A 14,862-nucleotide genomic window follows, 5' to 3' on the forward strand; every position below is an offset into this window, starting at 1 on the left:
CACAATACGAAGAGCCAGACCTTCTACAACAATAGTGTTACCAACAGCATGGTCTCTAATAAGGCACGGGTTGTTCTTCCGATGCTTGCAAAGAATTTGCATTACTCTTTGTATCTCCTCCTTCCTACCTACAGGCTACAGCTGGATGAAGTTTCCCTTGAAAATCAAAAAAACAATTTACTTACCTTGGCTCACAAATTGCAATACAATGTAAAACATAATTAAGATTACCATGATCTTTGGCAAGCATAGTAAAGTTACTCCCATTTTGTAAGAGCTTATCATGATAATTATTATTAGTCTGATACAATGTTGATATAGTCACAGATTCTCCAGTGTTAATTCCAATGACAAACCATTTGAAAGAAGCCCCCATCTTGTGGAAGAGTATTATCACCTCCTTTCCATATCACCACATTATTCTTATTTATCCCAACAATCACAAATTTGAATTCATTTGCATCTTCTTCCATGATCTAAATTCTTTAGAAGAACCCATAATCCCAACATTTTCACCAAATGTACTCGAGAACCCCATTTAGAAGATCGAATTCCAATGCAACGAATTCACATCCAAAACAAACCCGTTTACCTCATGGACTATGAATACTCGACATCTCATCCATTAATTACCTAAAAAATGACAGCAAGATCATATTTCTTCCCTTATCTTTCCGCCAAACATAAACTCAAAATTCTTTAACTCCTGTTACCTGTTCCGTGCTTGTCTTAACCGATAGCAACCAACGGAAAACAAAATTCTAGATTTTGTGTGAAAGAGGAATACTCCCCGAATCATATTTACTGTTTTTATTTGGAAATGTAATGGACAGATAGTTTTTGTCGAATAATGATATCTCAACGTGAAAAAAATAATGCCTAATAGGAATACCTCAGTCTCAAATCCAGAAAACTCCAAATTCTTTTCAATATAACATAAAAAAGTAATGCCTATTAGGAATACCTCAGTACCCGAGAAAATCTAAGCAGCAAGCAATTAAAGATAGGAGTTTTAATGCCTATTAAAGATAGGAGCTTTAATGCATGTGGCTAGGTTCAGAATCCCAATTCAGCACCTAGCTACATGCATTAAAGCTCCTATCTTTCACCACTTAGGGTTATACATCTTCATGCTGTTAGAATTAGGAAATCTCGTTATTTACGGGAATTTAATAAAAAGGTTGTTCGTCGTTTTTAAGAAATATATTTGTATTAGGAAAGCTGAATGTTCTTGTCTCCATATCGTACGCTTGATAATATCCCTCGCCCAATTTTTAATCCGCAACGTGGGATGACGATATCAATAGTCGGATTTAACATAGTTTTTATAATATAGATATATAATATAATATATAATATATGTAATATAATAATGTAGATTCACACAGTTTTAAGATTTTCAGGTTTACCAAATTATAACCGAAACTAAAGTTTTTAAGGGGTATATAAAGTAACGCCCTTTCATTAAGATTGATAATCGGTCAACTATGTGTTTCGGTTTTCAAAAACATGTGTATTTGATTCTGTGTAACACGGAGCATTGCAGTGGAATAAACACTGCTTCTGATTGGTTGGTAATTCAATGGAGATTTTGTAGAATGACGCGTCTTCTTTTGATACCAACCATGCATTCAACTCGCGGTGATACAACAAATCCCAACTGCTCACCGCCTAAGATAACTTCTCCGAGAGATAAACTCTCTTTCTGTGTTCCTTGTTCTTCTTAAACTCCCTCCATCGCCGTAATCCTTATCTCTTATTAAATCCTCGGCCTTTGTCTCTATTTTTTCGTTCAAGTGTTGTTCCCAAAACTGAAACGCACTTTCTCTCCCCTGACTTCTCGTTGAAGTTTTAGAAGTCCCAAAACATACCAAACTCGTCATTGCCATGAGCGGCTATTAACGGCAGCGACATCTTCTCCATTCCATCTTCATTGCTTCCAACTGAACACCAATAGTTGAACCCTTCATTGATTACCATTATCATTCATCACTGACTCGAGACCACTTCCTCACTGCCATTAATGGCAGCAACACCACCTCAGCCTGTTTCATCACTCATCAACGACCTTGGCTGTTTTCTCTCTCGAACCATTCCATGTTGTCCCGAGCTCTTTCCTCCATTGATAATCTTGTAAAAGAAGGGACGGAGCCAGAAATTTCATATAGGAAGGTCTAATAGACAAAAAAATTTATTTAGGAGGGCTTATTAAGATATTTTGCTTTTAATTAATAAGAATTTTGAAGGACCACTAATGAATTAAGCAAAAACAGGGAGGCGTGGTCAACCCCTGAGCTCTACATAGCTCCGTCCCTGTGTAAAAGGCGAGCCCGGAGCACCTAGGCTCACTAAGCGTAGGTCCAGCGCCCGAGTAATCCAGTTCCGCACTATTTTCCATGTCGGCGTTTTAGGCGAGCGAGTTTGGCGCTTTTGGCGCCACAAGGAAGTGTTAGGCGCTAGCTTAAGTGCCAAAGGCGCCTCCTTGAATTTTTAGGCGACCAAAAACTCGACCATAAATACCTTTGTTTGATTTTTTTTCCCTTGATTATCCTAAATTAACTTTAAACTTTTCTTTCATTTCTTTATACTTTATGAATAATATTGTCCATAAGTATTTAGTGCAGTATCAATTTCAACAAAAATCAATGATAAAAATATGGAAACACAACAACAATCAAGGATAGAAATATGACAACATCATTAATAGCGAGATAATAATATTGCTATACTTATCGATTTTATCCTCAATTAGTAATTCAAATATGGAAACTTCATTAATGGTGAGATAATAAAACTGACTGCTGCATATAACCTACACCCCCTTGATCAATGGTTAAAATATGGAAACCTCATTATCACGGCAACATCAACCCACTGCATGGACATTGCATGATGAAAGTATGGAAACTTTATATGTTATCAATTCATATGGAAACTTAATTCATAAACGTTCAAAATATATTACTCTGTTTCCTTTATTATACTATCAATCACCCCTCTACGTGATCAAGAGATGGTTAGAAATATAATGGATGACGTGATTGATTTTTATTTCCTTGCAACTTTGACTGTAGAAGGATCCATCAATCAAGGGCATGAATGACGAAAATATGGAAAGTAAAATTGATATATATCTTAATGTAAGATGTAATATAGAGATATCATAGTCATTTCTGTACCTATATATTCAGAATATCCTATTTATCTTAATGTTACTATATATATATATATATATATATATATATATAGATCATAGTCGTCTCTCTCTGTGTATATATATACTCCACCAGAAAAGATCTTTTCATAGTATATATAGATACTCCTCTTTGATCTATGTAACTATATGTAATTCTATCATCATCTAAGCCTAAATACTCTCATGTAGCGTAAAGTGGTCGCGTAGGGCGCCTAGGCGTGAGGCGATGGGGTTGGCGCCTTGCCTCGCCTAGCGCCTGATACAACATAGTTGATAACGGCATCATCATCATCATCATATCTTGAAATTCAACTGTCCACCAAACTCGAGCAGCAGTCTTCCATTTTGAAATCAGACAACAACCTGTTTTGTTTAATACCTTCAGTAATCCACTGGTACAGGCTCGAGATCGAGTTCACTTCCTGATGTGTGTCGTAACCAGAGCAAATTAATCAAGATATTTCCCACTAATTAACTAGTAATATAGCGGTAGTAAGGATCGTTCCCACGAAGAACTGTGTAATTAATATGTTATTTAGTTCAGCAAAATAATAAAAGACAAGGGGAATTGTTAGTAAATAAAAATAATAACAAACAAAAGAAACAGATCATCAAGGAATCCTTCGCCGTTACCAAGCGATAACTGGATTAGTATATGATGAGTGCCAAATATTGCATATTTCTACACCTTTTTATTGGCAATTAACTCATCTTTTGTGCTTTAAAATCATATATTATCCCAGATTCTGTATTTTCATTGTTTTCAAGAATAATTATTTTTACTAATTAATTTTGCACAGAATTTGTTAAAAAGACCAAAATCAACAATTACTGGGTGAAAATGACATTTAGATTTTGATACTGTTTAAATGGACAAAAATGTAAAAATAGCCAGGATGTAAACAGTTTCATCCTACCCATTTTCAAATATTTTTTCTTATTTTTAATTTACATCAGGATGCATCCAGTTTCATCCTTGCTATATTTTAAGTTTAAGTCAGGATGAATCCAGTTTCATCCTTGCTATTTTTTTGGTGTCCATTTCACCCATACTAATTTTACTCGTCCATTTGAACCATGTTTTAAAAATATTTGGACAAATAACCCATTTTCCATTAATTTTGTGTTTTTAGGTATAAATAAAGTTTGGATGAATTGAGAAGCCAAAAGAGCAGGAAATTGGTGGCCAGAGGCATGAAGGTTATGAGGAGTGTGGAAAAAATATCGTGCAAAAATCTGCTTGCCATCATTCGGCCTAGCATTGGGCCTGGAAGAAGTGAAAGAACCCTAACCCAAAGCCTGACCCGTTTTCAATCTCGGATCATCAAATCTGATACGCCCGTTTAACACCCAACAGCTATTCAAGATCCAAGAGCATCTCCACTCGTTGCATCAAATTTTGATGCCAATGCTTCACATTCTAGCGCCCACTATTTCCTCCCCTACTCGAACAGAAACCAAACCTATCTCCATTTCCTCTTTCATTTCACATTCTAGCGCCCACTATTTCCTCCCCTACTCGAACAGATCCAAGAGCATCTCCACTCGTCCCTCTAAAACCACACTAGCATTGGGCCTGGAATAAGTGAAATAACCCTAACCCAAAGCCTGACCCGTTTTCAAACCCGGATCATTAAATCTGATACGCCCGTTTAACACCCAACAGCTATTCAAGATCCAAGAGCATCTCCACTCGTTGCATCAAATTTTGATACCAATGCTTCACATTCTAGCGCCCTCTATTTCCTCCCCTACTCGAACAGAAAACAAACCCATCTCCATTTCCTCTTCCATTTCACAGAACCAGCACCACCAACCCTCCTCCATCAAATTCATCTCCCCGACAATCTCTGCTCAGAGCCACCAACATAGTTAAACTCTTAATCTCTATCTCTCTCAAACTTATCTTTTTCTTTATCAAGAACAGTAACCCTAGGAGCTAGGATTGAGAGAGATAAGACTAGGGTTTTGTTCAACAACTGGAAATTCAGTCCTGCAGAGTTGAATTGAAGATAAATAACTGTCAGAAAACACGTTTTGGTGAGTTGGGTCCCTCTTAATTATCGAATTGAAGAAGAATAGGGAGAATGTTGTGTATAAATATGGGTTAATGCTTTGTAATTGAACATCCAGTTTTAGCTGAATCAACTCTTTAGTTAATATCATTGTGTTTTAATCATCTTCATCATGTTCTAATTCCATTTGCTAGGGTTTAGATGAAACCCTTAATTGTATGCTAGGTTAGTCAATTTCCTGTTTTTGTTCTTGTTGTGCTTCATTGCTTTAGGAATGATAGTTAGCTAATGAATCAAATTAGCCTGTGATTAGTTGTACTGTAAGAAGACAAATAATACTAGGGGTGAGTTAGTGAAATTAGTTGATAAATTATCCATTTGAGACCTTCAAGGAAGGGACAAGAACATAACTTGAGTTTGTATTGCCTTAGTATAGGATTAGGAGGTGGATTCAATCACCCTAGTACTCCTCAGTCAATTGTTTACAATCTTTCCACTGCATCTTTACTTTATAATCTGTTTACTACTTGTTCACCACCCAAATCTTGTCGTATCGACACACAACAAACACCCCCTTTGCGTTATTGTTACTTGAATCAGTTGTAGTAAGACTTTAGAATCAACTTTACACCCACCTTGTCCCTGAGGATCGACTCGTACTTACCCTGTTTACAGACTCAACACTGTATACTTGCAGTTACTACAATTGTAGGTACTGTTTAAGACCTACCAAGTTTTTGGCGCCGCTGCCGGGGACTCGGTAGTGGTGTAGCTGAAGTTTCTGTCCTTACCTCGCTGGTTTTTAGCTTAGTTCTGTATATATGTATTTAGATTTTTCTGTTTTCATGCTATTATCTTAGTTGTTTCATCCATCTGTTTTTATTTTATTTCTCACATTTTTGTCATTTGCATATGTAATATAAATTTGGTTTTGATTGTCCTGTAGTTTTTAGTCTGTGCATTTCATTTTACTTTGTAGCCTGTGTGTATTGGTCTAGTTGAATTTTTCCCGTTTGTTTTCATTTTATAGAGTCAAGTTTAAGAATCTGTTAGTGCTGGATTGTATTTCTTTTTAGTTTATATTTTTTTTAGTTCCACTGATTCACTGTTTTTAGTTAAACTTGCAGTAGGATTTTTTTTTTTTTTAATAATCTGTAGCTTTCAGTTAGCATCTCATCATTTTTATTTATTCGCTTAGAGTGTCTGTAGTTGACTGTTGCTGTAGGCTAATCGTCGTCGGTAATGTTAGTATAGAGTAGCTTAGTTTCTCATAAATTTTAATCATAGCTTTTAATATTGTCATTTTATAGTTGTCTGCCCGTTTTTCTTTTACCAAAGTTGTGTTTGTAGCACTCGTGTAAGTTAGTCATAGTATACAGTTTGATTACTTAAAGCATCATAATTATTGTTTATCCCTTTTTCTTTCATTCAATAGATTGCATATTAGTCTTAGGTGTTGCTTAGTCTGTTAGTTCATTTGTCCTGTAGCTTTTTGTTTTACATAATCTTTAGTTCTGTAGCTTTTAAACATTGGCGTCTCTTTCTTTTCCTAATTAAATTTGTCTGCAGTTGTATATTTAAGCATGTTGATTTGTTAGCTGTAGGTCCAAAGTAGTAATCAATCATTTTTCTTTTTGTAAATCATTTCATTTTGCATTAGTTTGTTTTCCCTTTAGTGGTTGCATCAGCAATTTTCCCATCACTTAGAATCTGGTTAAACATTTGTTTAGGTTAGTTGTAGTGATTGCATTCTGATAGTTTAGTTCATCTGTTTTTACACCTCTCATCTTAGTATTAGCTATAGCTTAATTTATTTTTAGTTGTTGTAGCTTGTAAAACTTAAATCATCGCACTTTTTGTATTTGTGCACGTTCCTGAGTCAGTTCCATTGGTAACTCAAGGACTATATGTACCCAACAAGGGCAAGCCAACCTTCTTGTATTGTCCTGCCAGCTGCTGCTGGTCAGTTTGAACTTAAGGCAAGCACCATTCACATGCTCCCTGTGTTTAGAGGGGTTGATGCTGAAAACCCTACCACCATGTTAGAGAGTTTGAAGAAATTCGTGGGACTTTGCGTTTTGACCAAATGACGGAGGAGTCCTTGAAATTGAGACTATTTCCTTTCTCTTTAAAGGTAAAGGCCAAGTCTTGGTTGTATGCCCTACAACCACAATCCATTAGAACATGGGATGATCTTACGAAAGAATTTTTCAAAAAGTTCTTCCTTAACCATAAGACTGCGACAATTCGTCAAAGTCTGAATAGTTTGTGCAATTAGATGGAGAGACTCTAGCAAAATATTTGGAGAGATTCAATGAATTATTGCTCCAATGTCCTCACCATGGTTTTGAAAAATGGAGACTTGTGCAAATTTTGTATGAAGGTCTAGATGTTGGTACCCGAACCACAGTTGAGTCAATGTGCAATGGTGCATTTATTGACAAGAGTGCTGATGAGTCTTGGACTTTCTTAATTGAAGTCGCTGAAAAGACTCAACAGTGGGAGTCCATTCGTGAACCTAGAAAGACTGCCCCAATAGCTAATGTCCATAGAGTTGATCTGACTTTGAGGGAAATGCAAAGATTGCATCTTTGGCTGGGAGAGTAGAAGCGCTAGAGCTGCAGAAGAATGTGAAACCTAATGCCCCTACTTTTCGTGACCAAATTGAAACTGCCACTTGTGCCGCATGCCATAGTTCAGACCACCTAGTGGATAGTTGTCCAGACCTACAAGCATTTCATGAGTCTAGACTTGAACGAGCCAATGCTTTGTATCATAAGCAAGAGAACAATCCTTATTCTCAGACCTACAACCCAGGGTGGAGAAATCACCCTAATTTTTCATGGTCTAAAGGGCCACTACAAGGGGGTACAACTAGTAATAACCAAGGATATTCATATCCTAGAAACCCCCAGGTACAGTCACACACACAGTACCCTGTAGAGATAAGGCCAAACTTTGATGATGGTGTAAACCAAATGAATCAAAATCTTTTGCAATATCAGAAGTTAAATGACCAAAGGCTTGCGAGTTTAGAACTCAAGCTGGGCCAAATTTGTGATGCACTTAATGAGAGGGAAAAGGGTAAACTCCCTAGTCAATTTCAACAAAATCCTAAAAGTACATTTCAGGCGAGTACGTCTGCTTGCAATGAGTCCTCACATGATCAGTTGAATGCAGTCACCACTCTCCGTAGTGGTAGAGTTATTAAAAATAATGTAGGCATGCCACACACAAATGGGTATGAGTCAGACTCACCTTTGCACATTACTGCACAGAAAACACCTGCTGCAGAAAATGAATCTGAGCATGTTGAAAAATCTAAAAGTTCTACTAATGTGAATGTTTCTTTGCCATGTCATGTGCATGTTGCTCCATTCCCGCAAAGGTTGGTGTAGCAAAAAGGGGGTAACCAGTACAACGAGATACTGGAGATGTTTAAACGAGTTAACATAAACATTCCATTTCTCGAAGCAATCAGGCAGATACCCACCTATGCTAAGTTTTTGAAAGATCTTTGCACACAAAAGAGAAAGCTCCATATGCACAAACGTGCATTTCTCACTGACCAGGTAAGTTCCATAATTCAAAACAAGATCCCAACTAAGCTTAGGGATCCAGGTTGTCCAACAATCACGTGCACCATAGGCGACTATGTGGTCGAAAAAGCTTTACTAGACTTAGGAGCAAGTGTCAATCTATTGCCGTACTCTGTGTATGTGCATTTAGGACTTGGGGAGCTGAAACCCACTCCTGTTACGCTACAATTAACGGACAGATCTGTGAGAATCCCTCGTGGTATTGTCGAAGATGTGTTGATCAAGGTTGATAAATTTTTCTTTCTTGTAGACTTCATTGTGTTAGATACTCAACCTGTGTAAAACCCAGATAGTCACATTCCTGTCATTTTAGGATGTCCTTTCCTGGCGACGTCCAATGCCATCATAAATTGTCGTAATGGAGTGTTGAAATTGTCTTTTGGTAACATGACTGTAGAACTGAATGTTTTTAACATTAGTCAACAACCCATTGATTGTGATGATACTGAATTGCATGAGATTAACATGACTGAGAGTCTGATTCAAGACTCATTGCCTGACATACTATCTGTGGACCCTTTGCAAGCATATTTAGATAACTTTGACTTAGATCTTTTTGATTCTGAGTATATTAGTGAGGTTCACTCTTTATTTGAATATGTGCCACCCATGGACATTGCTAAATGACAGACCGCAGTGGAACCACTTCCACTCTCTGGTTCCAAATCTGCCCCATCTCTTGCCGAACCACCTAAACTTGATTTGAAACTATTGCCTGATACTTTGAAATATGCTTTCTTAGGCTCTTCTGAGACTCTGCCTGTTATTATTGCATCATGTTTAGACACATAACAGGAGAGCAAACTTTTAGAAGTACTCAAAGAACATAAAGAAGCCTTAGGTTGGACCATCTCAGACCTTAAAGGTATAAGTCCCACAATTTGCATGCATCACATAAATCTTGAAGAAAATACTAAACCATCTAGGGAAATGCAACGGAGACTTAACCCCAACATGAGAGATGTTGTTAAGGGTGAGATTCTGAAATTGCTTGATGCGGGTATCATATACCCAATTCCAGATAGCCAGTGGGTCAGTCCCATTCAAGTGGTCCCCAAAAAGTCTGGCATCACTGTAGTTCAAAATGAAATGAATGAGCTAGTCCCCACTCGTGTAACCACAGGGTGGAGAGTTTGTATTGACTATAGGAAGTTGAACACGGTAACAAAGAAAGACCACTTTCCTCTTCCCTTCATTGATCAAATGCTAGAAAGGTTGTCAAGACATAGTCATTATTGTTTCTTAGATGGATATTCGGGTTATAACCAAATTCACATAGCACCCGAAGACCAACCAAAGACCACATTTACCTGTCCTTATGGAACATTTGCTTATCGTCGTATGCCTTTTGGGTTGTATAATGCACCCGCTACTTTTCAACGTTGCATGATGAGCATTTTTTCCGACATGGTAGATAAGTTTCTTGAAATTTTCATGGATGATTTTTCTGTCTTTGGGTCTTCTTTTGATGAATGTTTGCATTATCTTACTCTTGTGCTGATTCGATGTAACGAAAAAAATTTGGTTTTAAACTGGGAAAAATGTCATTTCATGGTTAACTCAGGCATAGTCCTAGGGCATATCATCTCTGAAAAAGGCCTAGAAGTAGATAAAGCCAAAGTTGATCTCATTCAACACTTGCCTCTACCTCGCTCTGTGAGGGAGATAAGGTCATTGTTGGGCCATGCCGGTTTTTACCGTCGATTCATCAAAGATTTTAGTAAAATTTCAAGACCCTTGTGTAATCTTCTTGCAAAAGATGTTGCATTTGTCTTTGATGACGCTTGTAAGGAAGCATGGGAGCAATTGAAAGTTCTTCTCACATCTGCCCCTATAGTCAGACCACCTGATTGGACCTTACCATTTGAAATTATGTGTGATGCGTCTGACTATGCTGTAGGAGCTGTTTTAGTTCAGCGAGTAGACAAACTTCCTTATGTGATCTACTATGCTAGTAACATACTTAATGATGCTCAACTAAATTATTCAACAACTGAGAAAGAACTACTAGCTGTTGTGTTTTCATTTGATAAGTTCCAATCCTATTTGATAGGGTCAAAGTCATCATATATTCTGACCATGCTGCATTGAAATACCTTCTGTCTAAAAAGGACGCTAAAGCTCGTCTAATTCGATGGATACTCTTGTTGCAAGAGTTCAATCTCGAAATTCGAGATAAGAAAGGGTCTGAAAATGTTGTTGCTGATCCCCTGTCTAGGTTGAATGTTGAATATTTTGATGAATCATTGCATATTAGAGAATCATTCCCTGACGAACAATTGATGCATGTATCTGAAATGGCTTGGTTTGCTGATATTATTAACTACCTTGCTACAGGTAGAATGCTTGCATTGGTCTAAACAAGACCGATCCAAGTTCTTGTCTGAAGTAAAACACTTCTTTTGGGATGACCCATACTTGTTTAAATACTGCCCTGACCAACTCATTAGGAGATGCGTCCCCAATTCTGAACAAAGAGATGTCATCTCTTTATGTCATGACCATGCATGTGGAGGCCATTTCAGTGCCAAGAAAACTGCTGCAAAGATCTTTCAAAGTGGTTTCTATTGGCCATCATTGTTCAAAGATAGTCATGCATTCTATGTTGCTTGTGACCGATGCCAGAAATTAAGAAATATCTCAAGAAGAAACATGATGCCCTTACAACCTATTTTGATTATTGAATTGTTTGATGTACGGGGTATTGATTTCGTAGGTCACTTTCCTAACTCTGAAGGTAAGTTGTACATTCTTGTTGTTGTTGATTATGTTTCTAAGTGGGTAAAAGCCATTGCATCCAAAACCAATGACCATAAAGTAGTTCTTTCTTTTCTAAAAGAAAACATCTTTTCTCGTTTTGGTACACCTAGGGCAATAATCAGTGATGGTGATTCCCATTTTTGCAATAGACCTTTTGAATCACTTATACACAAGTATGGAATCACTCACAAGGTAGCAACACCATACCATCCTCAAACCAGTGGCCAAGTAGAAGTCTCTAATAGGGAAATTAAGCATATTCTTGAAAAGACGGTTAATCCAACTAGGAAAGACTGGTCTTTACGTTTAAATGATGCTTTGTGGGCCTATAGAACTGCATACAGAACTCCCATTGGCATGTCCCCTTATAGAATTGTGTATGGTAAAGCATGTCATCTATCTGTAAAGCTAGAATATCGTGCTTATTGGGATGTTAATAAACTAAACTTTGATCTTGATATGGCTGGTACCCAAAGGAAACTCCAACTCAATGAGTTAGAAGAGTTGAGAAATGACGCATATGATAGCGCCAAAATGTACAAAAATAGAATGAAATTGTTTCATGACAAGCGCATTCTGCGCAAGTCTTTCACACCTGGTCAAAAAGTTTTATTGTACAACACTCGTTTGCATCTTTTTCCAGGGAAGTTACGTTCTCGATGGTATGGACCATTCTTGGTACGTGCTGTTTTCCCCCATGGAGCTGTTGAACTCGAAAATCCAGCGACCAAGAACATCTTCAAGGTCAATGGTCAGAGATTGAAACCATTTCTGGAGCCACTTCCAACAGAGGTTGAGACCACTGACTTGGAAAATCCCGTCTATGTGGACTAAACTGGTTCACCTGTGTACATACATCTGGATTAAAAGACCATTTTCTTTCCCTTTTCTTTCTTTCCGTATAGTTTTTATGTGTGCTAACCAAACTTTTTGTCTTATCGCTCTATATCTTGATGTTTTCTTTCAAAACATTCATCCATCTCTGGTTTAGCACCATCCTTTTCGCATATGGTAATCTCTTTCCTTTAAATCTATTCTGCACTGTTCTCCTGGTATGTTATTGTAAATCTGCTGATATGTTGAAACATTGTGGACAATGTTAGATTAATGTGTGGGGGAGTATTTTGCATATAGAGTTTTTAGTCTTTTGCACCTTTAAAAAAAATCAATTCTTTTTTTTTTCAAATCTTTGTAAATATTTGCATAAAACCTCCAACTTGTAGAGATTTTAGAGTCACTAGCATGCTTCTAGATATGTTTACATAGAGAGTCTGACCGAAATAACTGAGCTTGGAAGTACTAGAGAACACAATCGGGTTTCTTAGTTGTTAGAGCGTTAAAGTTGGATTTAACCATGCCGGTGGGCAAATTAGGTGCTGCAAAGATATTTGGTAGTAGAGTTGTGATCACCCTTAGTGGAGACTACCTATTTGTACATCAAGCGAGGCACCGACCTTTATTTTTTGTGACTATCCAAAAAGTCCTTTTAAAGTGTGTGTCACCATACGTAAATTCCGGGTAGGAATGGTGAGCTACCCAACTTCGCACCACTTTCAGCACTATTTTTGATCTCTTGAGTGCTAATTTTTTCAATCATGAGGATGACGTCTAAAGATGAAAACTCCTTCTTGTAGTTCGATTTGCAGTTACCACCATTCTCTCTCTCTCGACAACATCAACAGATCCATAGAAACACATCATCACCAACGAGCAGCGCGACATCAGATTCTGTGAAGAAAGTTGAAATAGTCCGAGGTTTACATGCAACAACTCAAGGAAAGGTAGAAAAGTCATATCCAAAGTGAAGATACAGTACAAAGAGCGGAATCCTATACACATTTGAAGACATATCTTACAAGATCAAAGAAAATAGAAGAAGATGAGAATTAATGAAGTTTATGAAATCAAGACAATACAGGTTGTGAAGAATTGAGTGATAAAGTCCTTCATCCATGGATTTAGTAGTTTCATTAATTATTCTGTTGTTTTATTTTCAGGTTGTATTAATTGTTTTAATCAAAAAAAAAGTTTAAAAAAAAGAATTTAAGAGGAAATTTCAAGCAAAATTAGAAGCTGTCCAGGTTCTACGAAGTTCAGAAGTTCATCATCAACAGTTGAAGACTAAAGGCTGAAGACGAAGACGTTTCTATGGATGTTGTGAGAGTGGTGTTGATTGCCGATCGGATGTGAAGGTAAGTGAGTACTCCCATCCTTGCTAATGATTGATTTCCTTTCTTAGAGATCATCAGAAAAATATTCTTATTCCCACAATTTTGTGGAGTCTCCAAAAATTATTTCAGAAGGTTTTCATTCCCACCATTCAACGTGCGCAGGATTTCTCTCTTTATTTCTGCCTGCACACATGAGAGACTAAAAAAACGGTCTTTTTGAGTGCAATTATCATAAAACCCTATTGGTGAGGAAGAAGTCGAGGCTTTTGATCAATCTCGAACCTGAATTCTTTCATATGGTGTGGTTATTTCTCGCTCAACTCTTAAGGATGAGAATGCGTTCTTTGGTATTTCTAACTTCTTGTTACTAGCATGCAGAAACTCTATGTCCTCATAGCTCCTTGGATGCTTAGGACTCTGATAAGCTCTGAACTTGGAGAAGGTTTTGTGGGTACACCTCTGGTAAAACCTCACGAGACTACAACTTGTCCACTAGGGACACCTAGGGGTTTAAAGGCTTAGTGCATACACTAAATGCATTCGAGAGACCAGCGACAGTGGTATAGTTAGGATTTCTTAATTTCTGTTTCACTTGAGGACAAGTAAAATTCAGGTTTGGGGGTATTTGATGAGTGCCAAATATTGCATATTTTCACACCTTTTTATTGGCAATTAACTCATCTTTTGTGCTTTAAAATCATATATCCCAGATTCTGTATTTTCATTGTTTTCAACAATAATTATTTTTACTAATTAATTTTGTGTTTTTAGGTATAAATAAAGCTTGGATGAACCAAAAGAGCAGGAAATTGGTGTCCAGAGACATAAAGGTTATGAGGAGTGTAGAAGAAATATCGTGCAAGAATCTGCTTTCACTCATTCGGAAAACTGTTCGCAAGAACCACACTAGCATTGGGCCTGGAAGAAGTGAAAGAACCCTAACCCAAAGCCTGACCCGTTTTCAAACCCGGATCATCAAATCTGATACGCCCGTTTAACACCCAACAGCTATTCAAGATTCAAGAGCATCTCCACTCGTTGCGTCAAATTTTGATGCCAATGCTTCACATTCTAGCGCCTTCTATTTCCTCCCCTACTCGAATAGAAACCAAACCTATCTC

At 37.3% G+C, this 14,862-nt stretch overlaps 1 protein-coding gene across 1 annotated transcript; it reads left to right on the plus strand.

The window, feature by feature from the left end:
- Positions 1-8,189: 8,189 nt before the first annotated feature.
- On the plus strand, positions 8,190-9,092 carry LOC113345735. Its single transcript, XM_026589415.1, has 2 exons — positions 8,190-8,599; positions 8,693-9,092. Exons 1-2 carry the CDS (start codon positions 8,190-8,192, stop codon positions 9,090-9,092), a joined length of 810 nt encoding a protein of 269 aa, XP_026445200.1.
- Positions 9,093-14,862: the final 5,770 nt, after the last annotated feature.

This window comes from Papaver somniferum, unplaced genomic scaffold (genome assembly GCF_003573695.1).
Source record: "Papaver somniferum cultivar HN1 unplaced genomic scaffold, ASM357369v1 unplaced-scaffold_83, whole genome shotgun sequence".
In the NCBI taxonomy this organism is placed as follows: Eukaryota; Viridiplantae; Streptophyta; class Magnoliopsida; order Ranunculales; family Papaveraceae; genus Papaver; species Papaver somniferum.

What these genes read in the sequence shown, in the direction of transcription:
- LOC113345735 (XM_026589415.1), top strand. Translation starts at nt 8,190, where the DNA reads ATGAATCAAAATCTTTTGCAATATCAGAAGTTAAATGACCAAAGGCTT. An exon ending in GTTGCTCCATTCCCGCAAAG is followed by an intron (nt 8,600 to 8,692) that starts GTTGGTGTAGCA and finishes CGAAGCAATCAG; the next exon opens with GCAGATACCCACCTATGCTA.